Source organism: Pseudopipra pipra, chromosome 15 (assembly GCF_036250125.1).
Source record: "Pseudopipra pipra isolate bDixPip1 chromosome 15, bDixPip1.hap1, whole genome shotgun sequence".
NCBI lineage: Eukaryota > Metazoa > Chordata > Aves > Passeriformes > Pipridae > Pseudopipra > Pseudopipra pipra.
The window spans coordinates 13,371,473-13,394,422 of NC_087563.1; the positions used below are offsets into that span (position 1 = coordinate 13,371,473).

At 41.0% G+C, this 22,950-nt stretch overlaps 1 protein-coding gene and 1 long non-coding RNA gene across 4 annotated transcripts in view; one reads left to right on the forward strand and one right to left on the reverse strand.

The window, feature by feature from the left end:
• Window positions 1–3,731: 3,731 nt before the first annotated feature.
• The window catches only part of LOC135422648 (uncharacterized), a 168,132-nt gene continuing 148,913 nt past the window's right edge, over window positions 3,732–22,950 (reverse strand). For 2 of the 3 annotated variants that reach the window (XR_010434537.1, XR_010434536.1), the window contains exons 4-6: window positions 18,735–18,922; window positions 12,641–12,732; window positions 12,392–12,533 (exon numbers count right to left, since the gene is read on the reverse strand). This is a non-coding gene — a long non-coding RNA (uncharacterized LOC135422648). Of the gene's footprint in view, window positions 7,535–8,001; window positions 8,053–12,391; window positions 12,534–12,640; window positions 12,733–18,734; window positions 18,923–22,950 lie in introns of those variants that run through there. The other variant, XR_010434538.1, reaches the window with a different exon arrangement.
• NMUR2 (neuromedin U receptor 2) lies at window positions 11,679–21,109 on the forward strand. Its single transcript, XM_064672008.1, has 5 exons — window positions 11,679–12,398; window positions 17,275–17,359; window positions 18,766–18,891; window positions 19,848–20,127; window positions 20,934–21,109. Exons 1-4 carry the CDS (start codon window positions 11,679–11,681, stop codon window positions 20,105–20,107), a joined length of 1,191 nt encoding a protein of 396 aa, XP_064528078.1. The 3' UTR covers window positions 20,108–20,127; window positions 20,934–21,109.

A 22,950-nucleotide genomic window follows, 5' to 3' on the forward strand; every position in this document is an offset into this window, starting at 1 on the left:
TCTTGTTACCAGTTTAATGGGTTTTCTCTGAATTGAGCTCTGCCTTTCCTGCCCTCTCTTCTGTGTGTAATTGAGGCCTCACCTCTGAGCTTGCCTGTTTGGCATGAAAATGAGGTGTCTGATGATGCACCCCTTAAAAGCTTGTCTGTTCTCTATGTAAATGCAGCCTTGGCTACCTAAAGTCTCCAGATCATATTTGAAAATGTGACTGTGGAACTTTTCAGACGTCAGATATGTACACAACCAATCCAAAAAAAAGAAAATTGATGGTTATTAGAGTTCGTTGGAATTTTGAGTTCATTGGAAACACTAAAGCTTGAAGACTTATTTTCTTTCTGAATTGGAAGGAATAGCTGACATACTGAAATCTGCTGCTGCATGAAAAAAAGTCCAAAATTCTTATAGTTTTCATAAAATAATGTAATTTTATATATATTAAATTATTCCAAGTAAACACGGGACTATCAAAAACAGCTATTCCCTGGGTAGTGCTTTCAGTGCTGCTCTTTTCTTCTTGATGAAATGAGAAACACTCTGAAAGACTTCATGGTGCTTTTCCATTTCAATCTCCACTTGATAGTAACCATACTTAAAACTGTTTTAAAAGGTCAGAAAACATGTAAATGTCATGGTATTTCTGAATCTATTTCACAAAGTAACTTGACACATTCCCAACAAAGCCTATGGAGTAATATTTATGACAGACCTGAAAATAATATAGGAATATTCAAACTAAAATAAATGAAAAGATGTGACAATATTTTTATATTAAAACCTTTATTTTGACATTTCCAAAGCAGATCACATTTTTATTTCAGAAGTTTTGTGGAGGGGAGTGATTTCATTAAAATTAGTAAAAAAAGCTGGTTTAACCACAAGCTTACAACTAGAATTGATTCCTACCAAGAATTTCATTATTTTAACTTTTGTACATCCATTTATAAACTTAAGATGGATTCACAAATGTCAGGACCAACTAGTTCTCCATGAAATGTGCAGGAACAGAGAGTTTTCATGTTGCCAGCAAGGTTTGGCAAGAGAACAACAAAGACTGTGCGAGCAGAAATGTCTCCATTGCATTGAAAAAGGATGAAATATTACCAGTGTTTGATCCTATGATGCTCCAGATTCACACAGACTTGTGACAACCCACAGAAACACAGTGACCAGCAATTTGGATGTGTATTCACTGAGGTGTGAGGTTGATGCTACCAACCAAACCAAGGGCAGTGCCCAGTCAACTCATTCTAGTCCCAGTAAAGCTAGAAATGGAAACAGCTCTGATGGGCTGCAGGATGTGCTCCATGCCTGGGGACACTCCTCCATCAGGAGTAGAAAAGAGAAATGGATTTTTACTGCACTTTTGTGACACTGCAGCTTCACTTGGCTGAGCTGCTTTGAGGAGTTTTGTTGCTCTCTTTATCTTGAGTGTTCCCTCAGAGATTAAAGCACATCTGAACTCAGTAGCAAATCTTTGAAATTAAAGTGAAAATGTAGAATCAATTTTTTTTTCCCCAGGTAACTGGGTAAACAGCCAGAGTTAATGTATGTACTGTCAGAAAATAACATGGTTTCAAAAGCAGATTGGGCTGTTCAGTTCTTTGAATTTGGGTGTGAGTTTTTTCATTCTGCTCTTCAGGAGGTGCTTTCACATGCTTCCATGACACTTACTGGTTTGTGATTCAAATTTAGGCACTTTCTACTTGATTGATGCAGAGCATGTATTTTAATATACTCAAGGTAAGATCTCTTTGCAGTGAAATACAGAACTATTCAAATGAGCTTTTTTTATCTGATTAAAGGGCATATTTAATTTTGAGCCTCATCTTTTGGGACCACTTTTCATCTTGCAGTTGACTTCAGATCTCAGAAGTCTGTCTGCAACAGAACAATACATCTGTGTCTTTTCTACCACAACCTGGCTGTTGCATGGAAATTACAAAATTTCCTATTTTTACCCTTTTCTTAAATGTGAAAATCAAGTAAGAGAACACCTTCTATGGCCTGTACTTTTAAAATGCCAAGAGCATTTAAAAAAACGCCCACTCCGCAATTAATATGTATAAGGTCTGAAGAAAAAGCCTTCAAGTTAATGTGTACAAAATCTGTTAGCAGTTTAAAAAATTTCAAATTATCATGAAGCAGACACAAATGGGCTTTAAAGTTCTCCAGGGCTCTTGATATTATAGCAATTTTTGTCAGAGGCGGCCATAATGTCTCTCAAATCAAAATCTACATAATGCTTCTGAAAGGGTGAAAGGAAAAACAGCATTTCATTTGGAAAGAGGGGGAAATGCTTCATGATCTTCCTCCAGTGACTTACTGGTACAGAACAGGATCAAATGGCAAAAAGTTTAAATCACTAGACTTCTTTTAGAACTTTATACTTCCTCTGTATCTCTCTTTGAAAAAGGGACAATCCTTCTTTGAAGGGCTGGACTATCTATAAAGCACTTGAAAATCTCATGGGAAATTTTGTAGCAAAGCAAGGGTGGATGTGCTCAGAAAAATGAGCTCTTTCCCCATCAAGCACAGTCTTTTTAACCTGTGAAGCACCATTTGCATTGCTCTGTAGAATGGTTTTGAAAGAATCACTGGCAAAATGCACAGGCCTTGATTTCACATCTTGGAGACAAAATCATGGCCTCTACAACTCATCTGAAAAGTACCTGTTCAGCACAGAGCCAGAGTGGGAGCTGCACACTCACCATCATGAGTCTTATTTAGGTCTGTGAATAAATGTTTCTCAAAAGGGACCAGAGATGTGGAGGTTGAACATTTTTCCACCTAGGCAGTAAGAGCGGTTCTTCTTCTTTTCTATCTGACTATGAGGTATCATTTAAACTTTGTGCCTTCACAAATATGAGAAAATTTGATGGTTTTCCATTAGCTTGGAGGCACATATTCTCCATATGTTCTCAGGACCCAATAAAACTATTAGTAAATATGCGAGTGACACAAAGCATGTCCTGCATCTCTTCCCTGTTTGCTGTTAAATCACTTCCATATCTGCTCTGAGTCTTCAGTTTGTATGGGTGCTGTGTAAGACCATGGTGATTTTCAACCAAGAGAAAGCAAGTGTAGCATTTTCTGGTGGAATGAAGGGGAACTACAGTAATGCCAGAGGCTTTGGCAGCTGTGGGACACCCAGAAGCTTTATGAGATTTACTGATCAACACTGTGGCAGTGCAAGGGCAATCAGAAAGGCTTGGGGTAAGGAGCCTGGAAACCTTGTTCTAACTCTGAAACTCTTTAATGCCTTGAGAAAAAATCCTAACTCTTTTCATTAATGCTAGCAGACTATCAAATACTGGATGGATATGCATTATATCTTCCAGGAAAATTGCAAGGTAGATATTTAAGGAAATTCTCAGTTCTGGAAAAATTTGTGTTACAATATTTCTCTTCTTTTACTGGTAACATAAGCCCAGGAACCAAAGCTCTGAACAGCCTTAAAGATTCAAAGTCTCAGGAGTACCAAAGAGACTTAGGCTCCCAGACACCTCATAAATAGAGACTGTGAATATTGCTCTCTTTTACTCCTGGGATGATTGAAGCAGAAGAGAGAATAATGAATAACTAGAGGTACCTCGCAGGCTGCATCATCTTGTGATCCTATTTCTGTACAGATTAACTTTCTTTCTTTCCTTCTTTCTTTCTTTCTTTCTTTCTTTCTTTCTTTCTTTCCTTCTTTCCTTCTTTCTTTCCTTTTTCTTTCTTTCTTTCTTTTTTTCTTTCTTTCTTTCTTGCCTTCCTGCTTTCCTCTTTTTACCTTTATGCATGTTTTTCATCTGGTGTGTTCTATTCATTTGCATGTCTAAAGTCCATCTTGTCCTTTTTCACTTCCAATCCCCAGTACTCCTTTGCTTATCTTCCTACCAAGTTATTGTTTCAAGGTTGTTAGGTCTCCTCCTCCATTTTATTTCCCTCCTTTGTCCTGTCAGCCATAATTAAACTTTTCTTGTTTCAAGCAACATTAATCTTTAGCCACTCATCTTTTAAATAGAATTGAAAAATAAAACATCAGACTATTTGGTTCTATTTTCCTTACCTAGTCTATTCCTGATACCATTTCAGAGTTTATGTTATTACTTATTTAAATGCAACTTCCTGTGTTGAGACAACAACACTTGACTCAGATTTGAGTCATTTCTGTTTGATGCAGAAATTTCCTTTATTAAAGGTGCTGCAGAATACATTTGGATGTTCGTCAATACAAGATGTGTTTAGCATTTAGGACAATCAGAGCAGATCGATAGAGTTCAGGGTCAGCTCAGACCTAATTGTGGATCAGAGTTTGCAAAATTGCAGATAACGAAGGTGTCTTGGGTAAGCAAAATATCTGTCAGTCTGGATGCTGAACTGGTCTCCCAGTAAATAGAGGTGGACCAAGGCAAATTTGTACAGCTGCACTTAAATGAGCACTGGGGAAGCCTCGAGAGAGATGCACTGCAGCAGCTGTGGCCTCAGTGCTCCTGGTATAAGAAAATCATAGAATCATAGAATGATTTGGGTTGGAAGGGATCTCAAAGATCACATACTTCCAACCTCCCTGCCAATGGACAGGACACCTTCCACTAGCCCAGGTTGCTCCAAGCCCTGTCCGTCCTGGCCTTGAACACTTCAAGGGATGGGGCAGCCACAGCTTCTCTGGGCAACCTGTGCCAATGTCTCACCATCCTCAGAGTAAAGAATTTCTTCCTAATACCTAATCTAAACCTACTCTCTTTCAGTTTGAAGCCATTCCCACCTTGTCTGATCATTTGCCCCATCACAAGTGTCCAAATAGCATTCTTTTTCTTCTGAAATGAAGAAGGCACAGCCTTCATCCCCTTGTCTGTTTGCAGGGGCCTGTATGGGAAGCTCCTGAGCCTCATCTTCAGTTTCAGTGCGGGGAATAAGCCTCCAATCTCAAACTGCTGGACTGATCTAAATCCTCGTGGAGAAAAACTGGCCTAATAAAGCCACTGAGTCCCAAATCGCCAGCTCATAGGAGTGCTCAGGACACCAAACCCCACCCCCAATCCCGTACAGGAGAGCTGTTCTCATTGCATTGCAACTGCTCCTTGTTCTGCTCCTCAGCTCTCGAAGGCATAGATGGGATATTTTACCTTATTTTGCAGTTCTGTCTTGGGTCGTCTCACTACTGAGTGGGTTGCAAAGCAGAAAAACATTTTGTAGTGTACACCACAATTTGAAAAAAAGCTTTTTAATAAGTTGATCCAGTTTGCTTTCCATGTCTAAGGCCTATTAGGTTATTTGAAAACCATGGTAAATTATCTCTCTGGCTCGTATCTTTTGCATCACTGTTGTGTCTGGAGTTTTCTTTCTCTCTAACGTTGTAGCAGGAGAGATTCAGAAGAACATTACCATCCCTCACTGCATTTAACTAAACCAAGATATGACTCCTGGGGATAGTCTAATGGGGAAAAGAGCAGGAAGAGAACATCATCTGTCAGCATATTAATGTTCTAAATTAATGCACATCCTTCTTCATAAAGATGGTTTCTTCAGTTCCAAGTCAAATAATATTGATTCTCAATGTGACACAAAGACAAGTGATCATTGTAATACAACTTAAAAAGCAACGTGAAGAACAGCTGAGGCAGAAAGAAATGGAAACTTGACAAGTGTTTTTGCCAAAGTGTCAGTAGAATGATACTTTTACTTGAGATAAGAAGTTTAAACATGCATAGGTAATTTAAGCAAGCCTTTTCTGAAATTAAAAGAAAAGGAAAAAAATGCTGTCTAATTTCCAGTTTCTTAAATTTTGATACTATTATTATTACTATTATGTAAGTATCTCTGAATAAAATGTTTCATAAAGTATAAACTAACACATCACTATGTTTTTGAGGGAAATAAAAAGTGTATATAGTATTCCAATATGAGCAAAAAATTTCACATAAACTTTATCTTTCTAATACCGAAGCTACCTCCACACCAACTCTTAAAATAAAAAATGTTCAGAAAAGGGATTCTCTTAACATCTCTCTTACTGTTAGATTTATATACAACATGTGCTATACGAACTCTATGTGTCTCATTTATCACCTTCCTTGATTGATTCAGTTGTCCCATAACAAATTCCTGACTTTCTACCACCTCCAGTAATACAATGCATCACTGCCTTTCTTTGAATATGCTGAGACTTGTCAGTGTGACTCCTTCTGTCTCGCCAGTGTACAAGTCTAATACACATGCAGGCACAATGCAGACTCTATGATATGGATGGCTTTTTATCACTGGAGAAAAATCCTTGCTGGAATCCCAAGTGTGGATGTGAGCTGCAAATAACACTCATATGTCAGGGAAACTGCTAAGTCTCTTTTGGGTCACACAACCAAAGTGAGTTGAGCTCTCCCAAGAAACAAATACAGCACTGAGAGAGGAAGAGACTGCAGTGGAGTATCAATACTGTAATAAGATGCAGAAAGCCATAGAGAGATGCTGAATAATCTGATTCTTCCTACGCAGACCTGAGTCCTGTAGTACCAGATCCCTCCTGACTCAGATGATCTGACTCATTCCGTGCCGTGCTTGTGACTTCACACATTTTCTCTCATGACAATCCTTTTATCTTCCCCCATGTAAATCCAAGTCACTTTGTCACGATGGGCACATTCAGTATGACAAGATTTTCTGTATCAGAGTTGTTTTTCAGCTCTTTTTGCTGCTCCCCTACATGTCAAGCCTTAACCACATCCCTACCTGACACCCACTGCCTCTTCAAAGCACGAGCACACACACACACAAACAACACATGAAAGGCTTACTAAAAATGAAAGACATAATTCCCAGTAACTTCTGGTATCAATACTAGCAAAGCAATCCATTGCTGAAAGATAGGGACCACCTGAATAGGTAAGAGAGGAGTGTGACTTTTAGCACTGGACTGTCCTCACTCTTCACCTGCTACCTCTGGCCCTATTTTCAGCTGTCCCAAGAGCTTCTCAAAGATGAAACCTGTACATGGCTCCCACTAAAAACTGATGGGAAGGGGATGGAGAAGATTGTACAAAACTGTGGTCTAAATTAATCTCAGCCTTTTAACAAGCTTGGTATTAAATCTTATTACAGACTTTCCCACTGCAGACAGCACAAAAAATTAAGCTACTCCATTTCATATATCTTACCTTGTGCTATGGTTTTGAACAAATCCCTTGCTGAAGGTTCCTCTTTCCATTATTGACTAAAGTAGGAGCCTGAAAAATCTGTGAAGACTTGTTTGCTGTTTTTAATTACTAAAGTTAGTCAAAATGGGTTCCACTCTTGAAGTGGTCTGTGGTCTGTACTGTCTGTGTAGGTTGCCAGCTGCTCCAGGCAAAGAGGTGCCCTTCTTGGTAATTGTATTTTAGTCAGGAAATCCACTTCTTATGTGTGTTGATTGATATCCTGGGGATTTCAGATATCATGCACAGCCATGGAAAAGCTGTCTATGAAGAGCTTAGATAATTGTAAAATGATTTACAGTCAGGCATGGAAAGGCTTCTGCAGATCCAGCTATTGTTATAGTGCAGCTCCCTCCTCCAGCCTGGAGGAAGAGAAAATGCACAAAATATGTCTTTGCGTTTGATGACATGTTCAACGTTATACTTAGGAAAACAAGGATTCACATTTCAGCTACTGCAGTGAACATTTCAAAAAAGCCTTTCAAAGAAGAAAAAAAAACTGTCCAATCCATTATCTGTAATTATAGCTCAGGAATTTATAAGGGGAGTAGGACTATATTTTTCTAGTAGTTTTGTTGACATCTTCAGTGTAGTATAGCTTAACACTTCTGCTTACCAGCTCTTATTTGCATACACTTCTTTGCATCCCTATGGGACAGAAATAAGTGGTACTGTCAAGATCTCCAAGGATTAAAACGGGGAGTTGGAACCTGCAATTCAGAATGTTGTGTGGCCCCATGGGCAGCTCCGAGAGGAGCAGGGAATGCAAACTCAGACAGGCTGGAGAGCAGTTCCCTCACATAGAATCTCTAAAGGCTTTTGCACCTACCTTCAGTATCTTCAAACTGCATAAGGGTAGAAACCACTGAAACAACAGAATCTGCAAATAGAAGTTAGGCATTAGGAAAAGGCCATGTTGCACCTCCTGAAGATAAAAAACAGTGGACCTGCTTGCCAAGTATTCTGGCAAACCCAATACTTCTGCAAGCCCTTCCAGTGAAGGAAGATGTCTTTCTAAGGGTGTATGTACATTAAGCAGTGAAGCACTTTCTTGTAAACCCTAAGCAACATCCCATGCTGGTCTGCTGAGAGATGTCAACTCAAGTCGTGGATGCCAAGTGGACATGTCAGTGCAGGATTGCAAACAGAATTAATTAGAGTGGCACATCATGGCATTAGCACAGTTGTATTACTTCCAGTTCCACAACTAGAACATATGAAGCTGTATGATAAATCTCTTTGTCTTGTCACTTAGAAATAAATATAAAAAAATAGCTTGTTTTGCATGAATAAAATTCTCCATTCTTAGATAAACAAGTATGCAGAGTAGTCCATCATATTGGCTCATAGTTCTTCAAAGTACACCCCTCTGGAAGCATGACCAGTGGAGCATGTATCCATTTGCTATACTCTGGATAACCTCTGCTATTCTCTGACTCTTTTGAGGAATGGGTCCAATTTTCCCTAAAATATAAAATTATTCACCATGTACTGACCTAATATAAAGTAGTTAATGGGTGCCCTTACAAAGGCTTTGGCAAACATGAAGGCACTTGGATTCAGCCCTTCTTAAATATGCACTTTACTGTCCTTAATGGAACACACAGTTGTGCTGTAGCACATTGCATTGGCAAAGGGAAAGATTCTGTGATGTAAACATGGTACAAGGGATACCACCAGTGTGAGAACACAGCCAGTGCCTGACTCTGACTCTTGCATAGTGCCAAAAAAACTTGTCTGGGTTAATGTTGGCAATATTATACTACATTAATGGCAATATTACATTGCATTCATAACATTACTGTTACATAAAACTGCACAATTCCAAGGCCAGCATGCAGCACAACATCTTCCTTCAAGTGTATAAAAGCAAGCACCAATGAAGTTTGATTTATAATGAAAAATATCAAATACTTTAATATTACTTTCATAAGGAAAATCTGTTTTTATTTTCTGTCTTGGTTGTGAAAATAAAATATTTCCATTTATACAGAGCCAGAGCTACTCTGGTTGGATACATTCTTCTATCCTTATTGAGACAGATATGATATAGAACACGAATAAAGCTTCCTGAAATGAACTGAAATATATTTTCCGGTCCCCTTGTCCTCTCCATCTGCCACATAATCGTGGTCATAGCAACATCATTCCATGGATGATGTGTTTTTCTTCTGCTTCTATTCTAACAGGTTGTCAGAATCCCAGACAACCAAGCCCAGAAGGATCAGAAAGGATTGAGAAGGGAAAACAAATGGAAGTAGACACAGGTAGGTCTGGCACATCCACACTTGCAGGTGACCTGTTGTGTTTCTACAGCCCATTGCTTTCCTCTCATAGAGACTGTGGTGGGTATGGCTGCCCTTCTGGCCTTTTGGCAAAGAACTGAATCCTTTTTGGTTTTCTTTCCTGTAAGACTGGGTCCAAGCGGAACAGACCTCAAGTTTCCATTTCAGTTTCTTTACAGAAGTTAATGTGCAAGAAGTGAAGTTAATTTGGTAGCTACTTCAGAAGCGTTTACACATCTCAGTTTAAGAATGGTGGAATTTCCTGGGGGAGGGGAAAGGAAAAATGGAAAGAAATTAAATATTTAGAAATTATAGAGGAAAACAAACAAACAAACAAAACCCAGCAAAACTAGAAGTTAAGCAGAGGGACAGAAAGCATTTAGTCCTGCACAAATACTCAAATACTTTTCTCCTGCTGTGCTCTGAAAGAATCAATCTGCGTGTCAGACAGGCACCCTACTATTGATTCCTCTGCTCCTACCTCTCACATCAACAGTAGATTGAGATTAAATTCAACATTGTTAAAATGCAGGGAATAGCTATAAAATGAACCCTTAATGAAGGGGGCAATAGGTCAAAAGAGCACGTTTGTTACTCACTAATCCAGTAAAACCTTTCAATCTGCTGAGCAAAATACCTCTGTGCAACGCTAAAATAAATTAGTAGGGTCTTTCTGGTGGAGACAGTTCATGTGTGAGATAATCTCAGGAGGTCTGAAAGTCATCACAAGAGACATGCTTCTGCCTTTTAGTGTAATTGTTGTGGTACCTTCCATGCCTTTCACATTTTAAATGATTACATAGTAGTCCTCAGGCTCCCCACACTGAATATGCCTCGATGGGACCAGCCCTTGGTTCTTCACATACTGCTGCTGCTTTTGGAGGCAGTCTGTGATTATTGAAACAATCTTTTTTTTTTCTTGAGAGGTTAAGCTAAAGGGTCAGACAGAAAAAAGAAATACACATAATACACAAGAAAAGATTCAAGGAGCAGCTTGCTAAAGGATGTCGGGGATGTAAAAATTTATGTGGATCCAAGGAGGGGATTGGGCAGGTACTAAAACGTGAGTGCTAGTCAAAGGTTCTGGGCAGACAAATCAGACACCAACGTGCCAAAAAAAATATAAACTAGCCCTCATCTTTTTCACCTCTTCAAACAGCTGAACTTTTCTGAATCTCAGAAAATCACATCCACAGACTTGGAAGCTTTTTTGTTTTAGAGAAATTCAGTAAGGAATCAAGCATTCATAAGGAGGTAAATGATACATTTTGACACAGCCACGATCCTTGCAGGATATACTTTTTTTTGGTCTCAGAAAGTGTTTTTGCAGAATACATATCATTGATGAATGTTCATAAATGTTCACGGCCCAGAGGCAATAAATATGGAATAATACAGTGTACAAAAATATTCCCCAAACAAGGCTATCTAAGAATATGGGATCAGATTCCAGCATACCAGGAAAGTGAGAAAATATTTTGATGTCAGTAAGAATTGCAATTAAAGTCCTTTGTCAGATTTCAGGAGAAAAAATAATCACAGTGTTTTTAAAAAAGGCTGAAGCATTATAGTAACCTAATTCCACATGAATGGTTACAAAAACCAGTCTGGCTTTCTGCTGATCAAACCGTTTCCAAGTACTTGCTGCCATAGACAACACAAAATAAAAATCAGCAGAGATTTGAAAAATAAAATCATGCCAGCCTTTTTTTATTTTGTTTTGCTTGTGGCTCACAACTGGATGTAGCATCGTTATAATTTTGTAAAAGCTTTTTAGATTGAGTTTTTCTGGTCTGGTTTTCCCACCCTCTGACAAATACTAACAACCTTCAGCTGGTATTACATCCTATATTTCACACTCCCAGCTCTCTAAATCCCACATTTCTGATTCTGTGAATGCATCAGCTACGGGAGCCAATGCAAGTGGCTGGAACCTCTGTTCATATTCTATAATCTAATGCACTTAGCGAGCCAATGAATATGTGTGAAAGGAGGGGCTTTCTGGCTGAGGGGCTCCGTGCAGGGGAACAGCTGTTGAACAGCAAAACCTTACCCACAGCCAGGCAAACACACTCACTCACATCCTCAGTGGCTTTGTGCATCCAGGTCTGCCAAGACAACTCCACCCACCCCTCCTCTCTCTGCAAAAAGTGAACAAACTAGCAGAGAGAAACGTAAAGAAGACCAAATCTCAGCTGTGAAACATTTCAGCAGATCAGTAATGGCCTGGATCAGTAATATCTCCTGGTTAAACCACCTTGCTCTACAGGAAGAACGTTTCAGGGGGTACTTAAACAGCACTGAGGATTACTTAGCCTTCCTATGTGGGCCCAGACGGAGCCACCTGTTCCTGCCCATGGCTTTGGTGTACACCCTGATCTTCATTGTTGGGGTGGTGGGGAACTTCTTAGTTTGCCTCGTAATCCTCAAGCACCAGAACATGAAGACCCCGACCAATTATTACCTCTTCAGTCTGGCAGTCTCGGACCTGCTCGTGCTGCTTTTTGGGATGCCACTGGAAGTCTACGAGATGTGGAGCAACTACCCCTTCCTGTTCGGGCCCGTTGGCTGCTACCTGAAGACGGCGCTCTTTGAGACGGTGTGCTTTGCCTCCATCCTCAGCGTGACCACGCTCAGCGTGGAGAGGTACATCGCCATCCTCCACCCCTTCCGTGCCAAGCTGAAGAGCACCCGCAGGCGAGCCCTGAGGACCATCCTGGCGCTCTGGGTCCTCTCTGTCCTCTTTGCCCTCCCCAACACAGGCACCCATGGCATCATGCTGCAGCATTTCCCCAACGGCACCTTGGTCCCGGGCTCTGCTACCTGCACTGTGGTCATGCCCTTGTGGATCTACAACTGTATTGTCCAGATTACTTCTCTTCTCTTCTATGCGCTGCCCATGGGGGTAATAAGTGTGCTGTACTATCTGATGGGGCTAAGAGTAAGTCTTACTCCAGCTGTGCTGTGTTTCCTTGGCTCATTCTTGTGTGTTTGTGTCTGTATGTGTCTTTTGAGTGCTTGCACCTTTTTCTTGCCCAGCTGTTTTCCCCCAGAAAGGTAGAAGTATTTCAAACCTCTGGAAAAAAAGAAAAAAAAAGTAGATCCAAATCCTTCTTTGGTGCAATCCTATTCTGAAATTAATGTTAGGGGATAATCTACCCCAGTCTTTTTATAGAAACTTACCATCACTGCTGCTCACATCCGAATGTCACTGAAACACCAAAGTCTGTGGATTGGTTCCAGCCTCTCAGAGATTTACACCTTTGCAGCAGGGACTAGAAGGAAATGTAGCAAAAGTAAAATGTGAAAAGAATAAAAACAAGCAGGCTAGTTATCGAATCTTTTGTATTATTTGTTTTCCCTTTTCTTGTGACTGTGAAATTTCTATTGCATTAGTTTCTTTTTCTCCTTGGTGATAATATTCACGAAAACTCACAAAGCTCTCATAAACTGAAATGCTACCTTATTGCTGCTGTTAGCAAATTCAGCAATCATTTCCTTATATAACTGCAGCACAGTTTCACCAGACTATCTTAGAGCTTATTTTTATTCTCTCTTCAGAAAGTGAGTCTAGTTTTACCAAGTATCCATCATGTAAATGTGTGGATAAAACAATCAGTATCACAGTGTTATAAAGCTGTGTAGCACAACGCTGGAATACACTGCTAATCGTAGCGAGTTGATGACTTTTTTTTCTTACACATTACAGATACTTTGAAAATATAAATACCATCTCATCACACTGGGTATAACTTAAAGTTTACAAAGATACGTCTGATCATATAGCAAGAAAGGGAGAGGAATGAACTTATTAAATAATGTGCATGAAACTCAACCAAATCTCTGCTGGTGTACATATAATTTTGTTTTCCTGGCTGACATTTACTGTTAACTGAAATTATACAGAAGCAACTTTTACTCTACCCAGGAAAAAAAAACAAGGATTAACTGCCAGAAATCCATAGCACAAAACAGATCCTCAAAGCAGTGAATGGGTTAAATTGTCCACACTGCCCAGTGGCTGTTGTGGGGTCTTAATATGGTTTTGATGAAATTTTTGCAAAACAGGACCTGAAGGGAGGGAAAAATTTTGTAAATATGGATATTATGAAAAGAAAAAGAGAAATATCTGAATTGATAAAAAGAAGACTTGAAGACTGCAATAACTTCTATTTGCAGCATCAGACATTCCTATACCCCATCCCAGAAGAGAAGCTCGGTACCGAATGAAGGCTGCTCCCCCAGGACTTCTGTAAATTCACAGATATGTTCAAGCTGTCTCTCCTGAAGGCAGTAATGTTCATTGTTTGTGGGGGTTTTTTCTGTATATCCAGCTCAGACTTTCAAATTTTAAACAGCATCCATCCTGACTAGATCTGCATTATGCTCCAAACTGCACTAGGCAAGATAATTTCATTTCCTCAACAGAAATGACAGAAGAATGATGTATATATATTGTTTTTCAAGACGAGACACTTTTTATCTGCTCACGAAGGATGAAACCTATGAAGCTTTAGCAACACTCTGTAGTCTCCTGAGTGCCATGTATCCCTCACAGAATGTAGAGGAAAAGCTCAGTGTTATTCCAAAGGTTGTACAACAGCTCAAATTCAGCAGTGACATAGCCCTTCCACATCCAGGCTTTGTAGAAAGGGCATTTCCTTGCTACAGTTTCTCCCTCAAGCTTTGCCGGTGCTCAGGATGCTCAGGAGAGTCTCAGGATGCAATAGAGAAAAAAATGTGGGACATGTCACATGTCATGAGAGGGCAGCAAACATGGGTCATAGGTACCTGAGTTAATTTTAAATTTTATTCCTTGGAAAATGAACAGATCCATCCGGCTGATTACCTCATGATCAGTTACTTCATGATCTACTTGGGTATCATTTTAAGGCTTGATGATTTAATAATAATTCATTGATGTGGTCAATAGATAGTTCCAACATCAGTATAAAGAAGAGGACACTGATGATTGCACTGCAGCCTATTTAGATTTAATTGTGGAAGCTTCCTTCTGCCTCTTTCATAGGGTTCTCACCACAGGTACCTTTAGGATCAACCCCTAAATCATCCAGGCTCTTTAAACTCGGTCCAGCTGCTGGACTACTGGTTGCAACCCATAGCCAAAAACCTGAGGAGGAAGAGGAGAAGGAGAAGATGAGATCAGTGGGAAATGGCTGCTCATGGAAGTTAATCCCTGCAGTGCTGATAGAGATGGGGTGGGACTGTTTGGGAAGAAGTCTGTGTTGCAGCAGGAGTCAGTGCAAGGTCCCTGTCCATTTCTTTCAAACTGATCTCTGAAAGAACACAGGGGTAGGTGCTTATCACTGCTTGTCTAAAAGTCAAACTTTATTTAACAAGGATTTTTGACAGTGAATGAAGAGAGTGGAGAGTCCACAGACATATTTTCCTACCTGCTTCAGACATCTGTGAGGGGATCTAGACAGATGACTTTTGCCTAGATAGGATGATTCTCCTGCCAAGGTTCAACACTTCTCTTAGTCTCTCATCCCCTCAATAATACATTGGACACACTGGAAATTTTTATTTCAGCTGTCTTTGAAGCAAGACAACTTATTCTTGCCAATGCATATCTGGTGCAGATTTAATCATCAAAATCTATTTTGTCCCCCAGATGCCCAGTTGTTAAAACCAGAATCATCTGTGGACAGTGACTGCCTTTGCTGAATTTCTGCAGAGCTCAGCACATCTCTGGAAGGGTCCATCCCCTTTCCATGGAAGTTTTCAGCAAACCTTGCCCCCACTGACACGTTCTCCTTTGCCATGGGGCTGAGCTAAAAGCACACTAAGGCTGCAGTGGAGCAGCAGATGGCAACAGCTTCAGCCAGATCCTCAGAACAGTCACGACTACAGGCTTTGGCATAAGCCTTGTAGTTTTTAAGTATCAATTTTTTCATCAGCTGGAGAGAAAGTTTGTTCACCAATAGTGTCAGATAGGCCAAGCAGTTTACAGAAAACATTTCTGCTTTTGTAGAGTGGCCTCACTAGGTTTGCCTGGGGATATGTGAGGCCCTAATTTTACTCTACCTTCTGATTTCTGGTATGAAATCGTGTAGCTAATAAAGATGTGGGGGGGAAATCCAATTTTCAGCTTCTTGCTCCAGTCACTTTTAATTCTTTTTCAGTGAAAGGGTAGTTTGCATCTCCAGGCAACCCTACACAGCCTCATACATCACAGTGATGTAAAAGTAACCACTACCTTGGCTGGAGTTCCCTCAAACCATTGGCATTCGCTCAAGTTACAACCTTTGCCATGGACTCATTTATTTATTTACTTTTCCTTCTTCTTTGTAATAATTCATTGTTTTATTAAACTCCAACTGCTGTGTTATTCTTGCTAGTTACACCTTCATCCCTTGAGGCTAAAGGGGAACCTCACAGCATCATCAAAATGACAGGAGGAAGGTGAAAAATAAAGATACATATGTCTCGGGTTTATTACAGCGTCAGAACACTGTATTCTCTGAGGCTTTGGACTATGCCTGGAATAGATTACTGTTGAGACTGAAAACCACTGAAGGTAAACTAGGGGGTTTAATCAATCTGAGCAGACGTTTATCGCTATATGTGTTACAAATCAACTGAGGCTCTTCCTTAAGCAACTGTGGCAATGACTAAAAGTTACAAAGGCAATAATGTAAAACATGAGAGGCTGAATTGCACTATAATTGATTATAATCCCATTTACATGGTTTTCCATTTTATAAATAGAAAAAAGAGAACATTGAAAAAGGTCTTACATGATCATCCTGAGAGAAAAGTATTATTAATCAGAAATCAGAAAGCAAAGTCACAGTGTAAAAGGCAAAAGCAAATGGCACAATTAGCATGTTTTCACAAGACTTTTACAAATACAGAATGATTTCTATCTTTTTCCTCATTCCTTATATTCTCTGTAATTAAAAGTTTTTCTTCCAGTTTCTCTCAGTTAATAAAAGTATCACTCCAAAGCTGTTGGCTAATCAGAAGTTCCCACTTCAGGAAGCTGGGACCAAATATGCACTTTTCATACATGATCTCTTCTGTACTCAAAGCAATCCTGTTTATCTAGACCTGGTATTTTCATCACCAAAGCACCAGTGCTCTCACCATAAGCATATTGGGGAAGCAGTTCAGGGAGGATCAGACTATTGCTCTTTATGTCCACTTTTTAGAAGTCCAGGAAAAACTACTGGAGAAAACCTCACATTGTTGTAACTGAGCAGTATGTGGCTGAATCTGTGTATCGTGCACCCTGACTGTCTGCAAGGGAGCATATTTGGATTTTGTTCATTAGATGGGTTGAATATCAATTAGTCCAAACCACTCAGGACACGAAACAAATTCCTTCGAATTTTACAGGGTTTTTTCCAATGATTATAACTGTGTTACACTGAGGCCACTCTGTGTATTTTTTCGGTCATTGGTTTGTGCTTAATTGTGGGGAACTCTATTAGGAAAATAAACAAACAATATCTTGCCAGAAGAGAAAATAATGCCTAGCAAAATAGTGTTGAAATTGAACACAAACTGTGAACCAAATATTGACTCACTGAGGAAAAACAAGTGGGGAAGTGAAATACGAACTTGCTGTAAATATGCAGGTTCAGATGCATAAAATCTGCAGATTTTTTAAAACCTAAAGGTTCAGTGTTTCTCTGGAGAAAAAAACGAAATTTAGACTTTTTTCAGTGAGTCCCAAGTTGCCCCTGGTTTTGCTTTCTCAAACTGCAATTATCAAAATATCAAGCAGGCTATGTCTGGTGGGGATGTGATCTCTTGTCTAAGCTCTCCTTTGGTTTCCCTCCTTTTGCCAGTTGAAAGGAGATGAAACTTTGGAAGTAGAGGAAATGGCTGTGAATGTTCAGAGACCATCCAGGAAATCAGTCACAAAGATGTTGTGTAAGTAGTAAGTCCTTCTGTGTTTTATTTACAGTGGACAGGAGGGTGACCAGGTCCTAAAGGGAATCAAGCAAATTCACTGGATACAAGAGTTATGAGATGAGTAGCTGTTATTTAAAAAAAAAAAAAAAAAAAAGGCTTATTGCTGTTTTATCTGGATTTATAGGGCATGGAAGTGAAACACCATGGGTATCTACCAAAAGATTCAGAAAGAAAATTTTCCTCCCCAGCATGAGAGGAGTTTGAGTAAACCTACGTGGCAGATGCTTGCATGGCAATTCTCCAATATCCCTCACTCCAAACTGGCTCTTGCAGCCCTCTAGGGAGGATCTCTTTTTTTTTCCAGAGTGCAAATAGTCTATCTTGTACATTTATAAAGGATGTACATCTGTTTTGCATTGCACCATGAGCTCTGCTAATGAGCAGAAATCACAGAATCACAAGATGGGTCAGGCTGGAGGAGACCACAGTGGGTCAGCCAGTCCAATCTCCCTGTTCAAACCAGGTCATCCCAGAGCACACGGCATAGAATTGCGTCCAGACAGTTCTGGAATGTCTCCAGTGAGGGAGACTCCACAGCCACCCTGGGCAACCTGTTCCAGTGCTCGGTCACCTGCACAGTGCAGAAGTTCTTCCTCATGTTCAGGTGGAACTTCCTGTGCATTAGTTTCTGCCATTGTCTCTTGTCTTATTGCTCAGCACCACCAAGAAGAGCCTGGTCCATCCTCTTGACACCCTCCCCTTCTGATACCCATACACATTAATGAGGTCCCCTCTCAGTTGTCACATCTCGAGACAATCCTGCCAAGCTACATCCATCCCCTACTGCTGACTTAATCACTTAGACCTTCAAAGAAAAGTTGGACCTAAACAGACTTACACACTGTATAACATTCAAGAGAATTTATGCCCCAATCACCTTGAAAGCACTCACATCACTTCCTAATTTAGGGCTGTCTTTAAGGCAAAGAACACCTTGCTACCGAGATGGTGTTTATGCAGGAAACATAAATCGTTTTCACTATTTTCTGTAACATTATTCTTTCAGACACCTTAAGTCAGTGTCTGAACCAGGAAATTGTAATTTGAAGCCAGCCTGATTTTCAGTGCCTGGAATGGGTCTAGGTTCCATACGTGCCCCAACATTACCTGGCTGTTTCCTGCTCTGTTTGAATGTCACTGTGTGTGCATGCATTGGGTTATCCAACACAGAAACTAGCGGAAAGATTGTTCTTTTAGCTGGTAATGGTAAGACAAAAAGTATGGCAAAAGTTTTGAAACCATTAATATAATTTGTATATTTAGTCTTTCATTCAGCTTTTTGAACTCTCTCTGCTCTGTGCAGGCTAGTGAACCATATCCCCCCATTACTGACCTGTTTTTCTTCTCCCCTTTCTCCATGCCAGTTGTCCTCGTGATAGTTTTTGCTATCTGCTGGGCTCCATTCCATATAGATCGACTTTTCTTCAGTTTTGTTGTGGAATGGACTGAGCCTTTGGCTAACACATTCAACTTAATTCATGTGGTGTCAGGTAAAGCTTTCGTCTTCCACTTGCACAGGGACTGGGAAAAAAAAAGTGTTTGTGAACGGTTTACTTGGAATATGTCTTCATTCACTTTGTAGGTGACATGAGACATGCATGGAAAACCTTCTCAGGATTTGGTGGGCAGTGATGAGAACAGTGCCTGAATAAAAACTACATGCAATTTTCTGCAGCTTCCAAGATCTGGACGTCTTGTCCAGTACAGTATCTGAATATTCACAAAGAAGGAAAAAAAAGTATACCATGCATCATTACCTGCTTTCCTTCTTGGGAATGTTCAGAAGTGAAGCCTGCTGTTGTTCAGCTGCTTTTAACAAGTACACAGGAACAAGCATCATCCTCCACAGGGTCTCTGAGGCAACTGGGAAACCTTACCAAATGGCAAGACAAAAGACTTACCTACTGCTCAGAATGGGTGATGAAACCAAATGTTTATGGCCTTGCCAACCATAAAATGAAGGCTTTTTCCAAAAGGAATCATATTCTCAGTCTGCCATGGGAAAAGACTGAATGTGGCCATTAGGCAACTCAGACAAATCTGATCTTGTGCAGTTGTCCTGGTGTGTTGTAAGAAATTAGCTTCCCTTGGTTGGAAGTTGTCCTCTGACAGCTCTGATGGGGACACCAGCTGTGTAAACCCTGCTGTGGGGATGAGGGCAGTGCTGGAGGCAGGGCAGGGCAGCTCAAGAGAGAGCTGGTTCCTGAAGAGCTGAAGAGAGTGAGCTCCAATTAACAATCTCTCCCATTTTTTTTTCACTGCAACTGCAGTGTATGAGCTAATCTCGGTGAGACATCCCTCTGCCTGTGCCAGGAAGGCAGCAGGCAGAGCTCTGCTGTTGCTGCCTCCACCCTTGCACCAAAGCTTGGTGGAGCTGTATAAGCAATGAAGAGTTTTTCCTCTTCTGAGATCGCTTCACACATAAATTAATCTCTCTCTCTCCCAGGTGTTTTCTTCTATCTGAGCTCTGCCACGAACCCCATCATTTACAACCTGTTGTCCCAGCGCTTCAGGATGGCTTTCCTCAGTGTGATTTCTCCTTGCTGCAAGCACTGGGCCCCTGAACATCCCACTTGCAAGATTTCTGCCCAGAAGAGCATGTTTGTGATTGAGGGTCACAATCTCATGGACTCTGCTGAATACATGAGTGCCCCTGGCACACACAGGACATCTGTCAGCAGTTCTCAGCTCTCCACTGGTCTGTGACTTTCCATGTGATGATCCAGGTGAGAGAGAAGTTAAAGAAAATTGCTTTAAGAAAACAAAAAGAGAAGAGGCCTTCCTAAAAGACTGATTTCAGCAAGAAAAGATTGGAGAGGTGTCTCATTGAGTAAATTAAGGAGAAGATTGTATTTAACATATGTTTGAGAAGCACTATATTACACTTGAGCTAACAGTAGGGATGGGAATCTCAGCTTGCTCACTGCAAGCTGTGCCAGTGAAGAGCTGCTTTTCAAAAGTGAGACACACTCCCAATGTTACCAGCACAGGAGAGAGACACAGCTTAGCCAAGTCTTATCAAATGGCCTTTTGTGCACCAACCTAAACATCAGCGTTTACTTACTTTGAAATGAGGCAACTTGCTGCATAAGCCTTATCTATATCTAGGTTTGGGTAAGCCAGTCCCGCTTCTCTCTCTCATGACCTTCTCCAGGTATGGCTGTTGCAAACCTCTCTTGTCAACATGAGCAAGTAGGCAAGAATGAGAGCAGCTCTGAGCTGGGCTGATAGGCATCAGAAACCAGTAATAGCTATTTCTGGGCCAGAAGAATCAGGGAGCCAGTAATTGTAAAATAAATGCAAAACAAAACCTTTGCTTTCTGAGCAAGGTAAAGATCTGGGTGGGGGGTAGTGATTAATGCAGCTGGTGGGGGATATCTGCCCAGGGAATGTACATCAGATAGTTTTATTTTTGCCCATCCACCTTTGCATGTACAAATGGGTAGGTCCCTGCTATACCCCATCTCCTGCAGTTTGTGAGAACTTCTTATCATTGCTTCAGCTTCAGATACTTATGTGTTGTCTCCACCAGTGGAGCCTTGTGGTTGTGCTTCAGCAGATTTCACACCTGCCTGTACCAGGTGGATTGCAAAGTCAGAGATCTACATGGATCCAGGAAAAAGCCTGGACAACACTGACAACACAGGGAACTGGGGCAAACCTAATACAAAGGTAATAAAAACGGGAATTTTGCAGTGATACTACAACTACTGAATTCAGATTTTGCCATAAAGCACAACATAGGTCCAAAAAACTTTCCTGCATCCCAGTTGTGCAAACAGATCCTGAAGGCAGCACACTTACATCTGAGCTGATGAGCTCTGCTGACTGCAGGGACAGGATGCTACAGAATTGTGTCAAGGGAGGTCAGGGGGAATCCATTACATGACAAAGAATTCTGTAAGACTCTCTGTCCCAAGTTTCAAAGCCTGTTCATTGTGTTTCAGAGAAATGTCTCCCCTGTGCCCCCTGACACAGGGCTTGGTTTAGCCACTGCTCTGGGCTCAGGCTTGGCACGCACTGCCACAGAAAACCATCCCATGTGTGTTGTCAAGGGACTGGGAGTTACTCTCATAGTCAGAGTACACAGAGTTATCACAACGAATAGGAACATTAGTTCCTGAAAGATGATACACTGTATGCATGAAGGCTTATTCCAGGTCACTGGGGATCCAGATGACACTTCCCATCACAGGTGGAAGGGGCTGTACTCCTTTTCCATGGCTTCTTACTTTGTTTCCCCCAAAGTCTTCTGTTTGTCTCTCTCTGTGGGACTCTGAGGTGAGGTGAGACCTGGGAGGCTCATGGAAGATGGTGAGTCATCTTTTCCTGTAGCACAAGGGGAATTTTAGACCATGTTTTCTCTCAGACCCATTTTACCATCTGCAGTCTTGTCGAACAAGCCATGGAGAGGGTAAGAGCTACACGACAGGCCTGCAGAGAGAAGGCAATTCCTGCTCCCTGAAGACACAGCTGAAATGCTTTGCCACCCCCAAGTGGACACTTGCGTTTTATCGTTAACATTTCCATTTCCAACAAGTTTTGCATTATAATTTTTCCCTCTGCCAGACGTAAAAGTGTGATTTCCCTCTGGACTTGCTGTGCCAGTGGTGCCTCGCTGCCTGTGAGCTGCCCAGGTCCCTGTTCTCCTGCTGGGCTCTGAGCTCTGTACTCCCACTGACAGGCTGGGGGCCACCTGGGCAGAGCCTGGGCTGGACTTCCTCCCTCACTGAGCTCAGGAGGTTATCCTCCTTATCCCAGCTGTGTTCCACTGAAAGCAGGTCTCCTCTGATGTCCTAGACACCCACCCATGAGGAGATGGTGTAGTTTGACATACTCACACATCCACCATATGATGGAGACGTTCCTCTATGGGATTTTGTGGCTCTTTGGATGCATTTTATGCATTTAGGACCAGATGGCATTTTGTGTTGATGCACAGAGAGCCACCCATGAGTGATGCCGCTCTCTCCTCTCTTTATGGGAGAATCCCAACCTTTGGCTGCAAAGCTCAGGGTGGATAAATGCACCTCATGACTTGCAGATGAGCACACAGATCTGCAGACAAGGTTGGGCTGTGAAGTTGTAGGGTGAAGATTTTGTGTGGTCTTAGACAAAACAGCCACATTTTTGTTCCCAAGGAGGACATAGGGTTTTGTGAGTAAGGGGAAGGAGGGAGTGGGAGGAATATGCATGGATGGGGAAATTTTAGAAGAGAAATAGTGAGAAGACAATCATCAGGAACTCACCTGGGTCTGAAGCAATTTATTCTTTTGTCCTAAAAGGAGTTTTTATCACATTTCATTTGGTGTCAGTCAAAAGAAGTGACACTCATAACCAGAAATTACTGGGGTTTTTTTGGCTAAATATCAAAAACAGAGATGAAAACATTTAGGTTTGCACCAAATCAAACCTTCTGTGAAAGTGTTATTGGGAGAGACATGTCAAAATTCCTCTAAATTCTGCTAAAAACAAAATAAATGCAGTGGTGAAAGTGTGGACTGACTGGAGACTCCAAGCTAAGTTCCCTGTGACTGCACAGCTCAGTA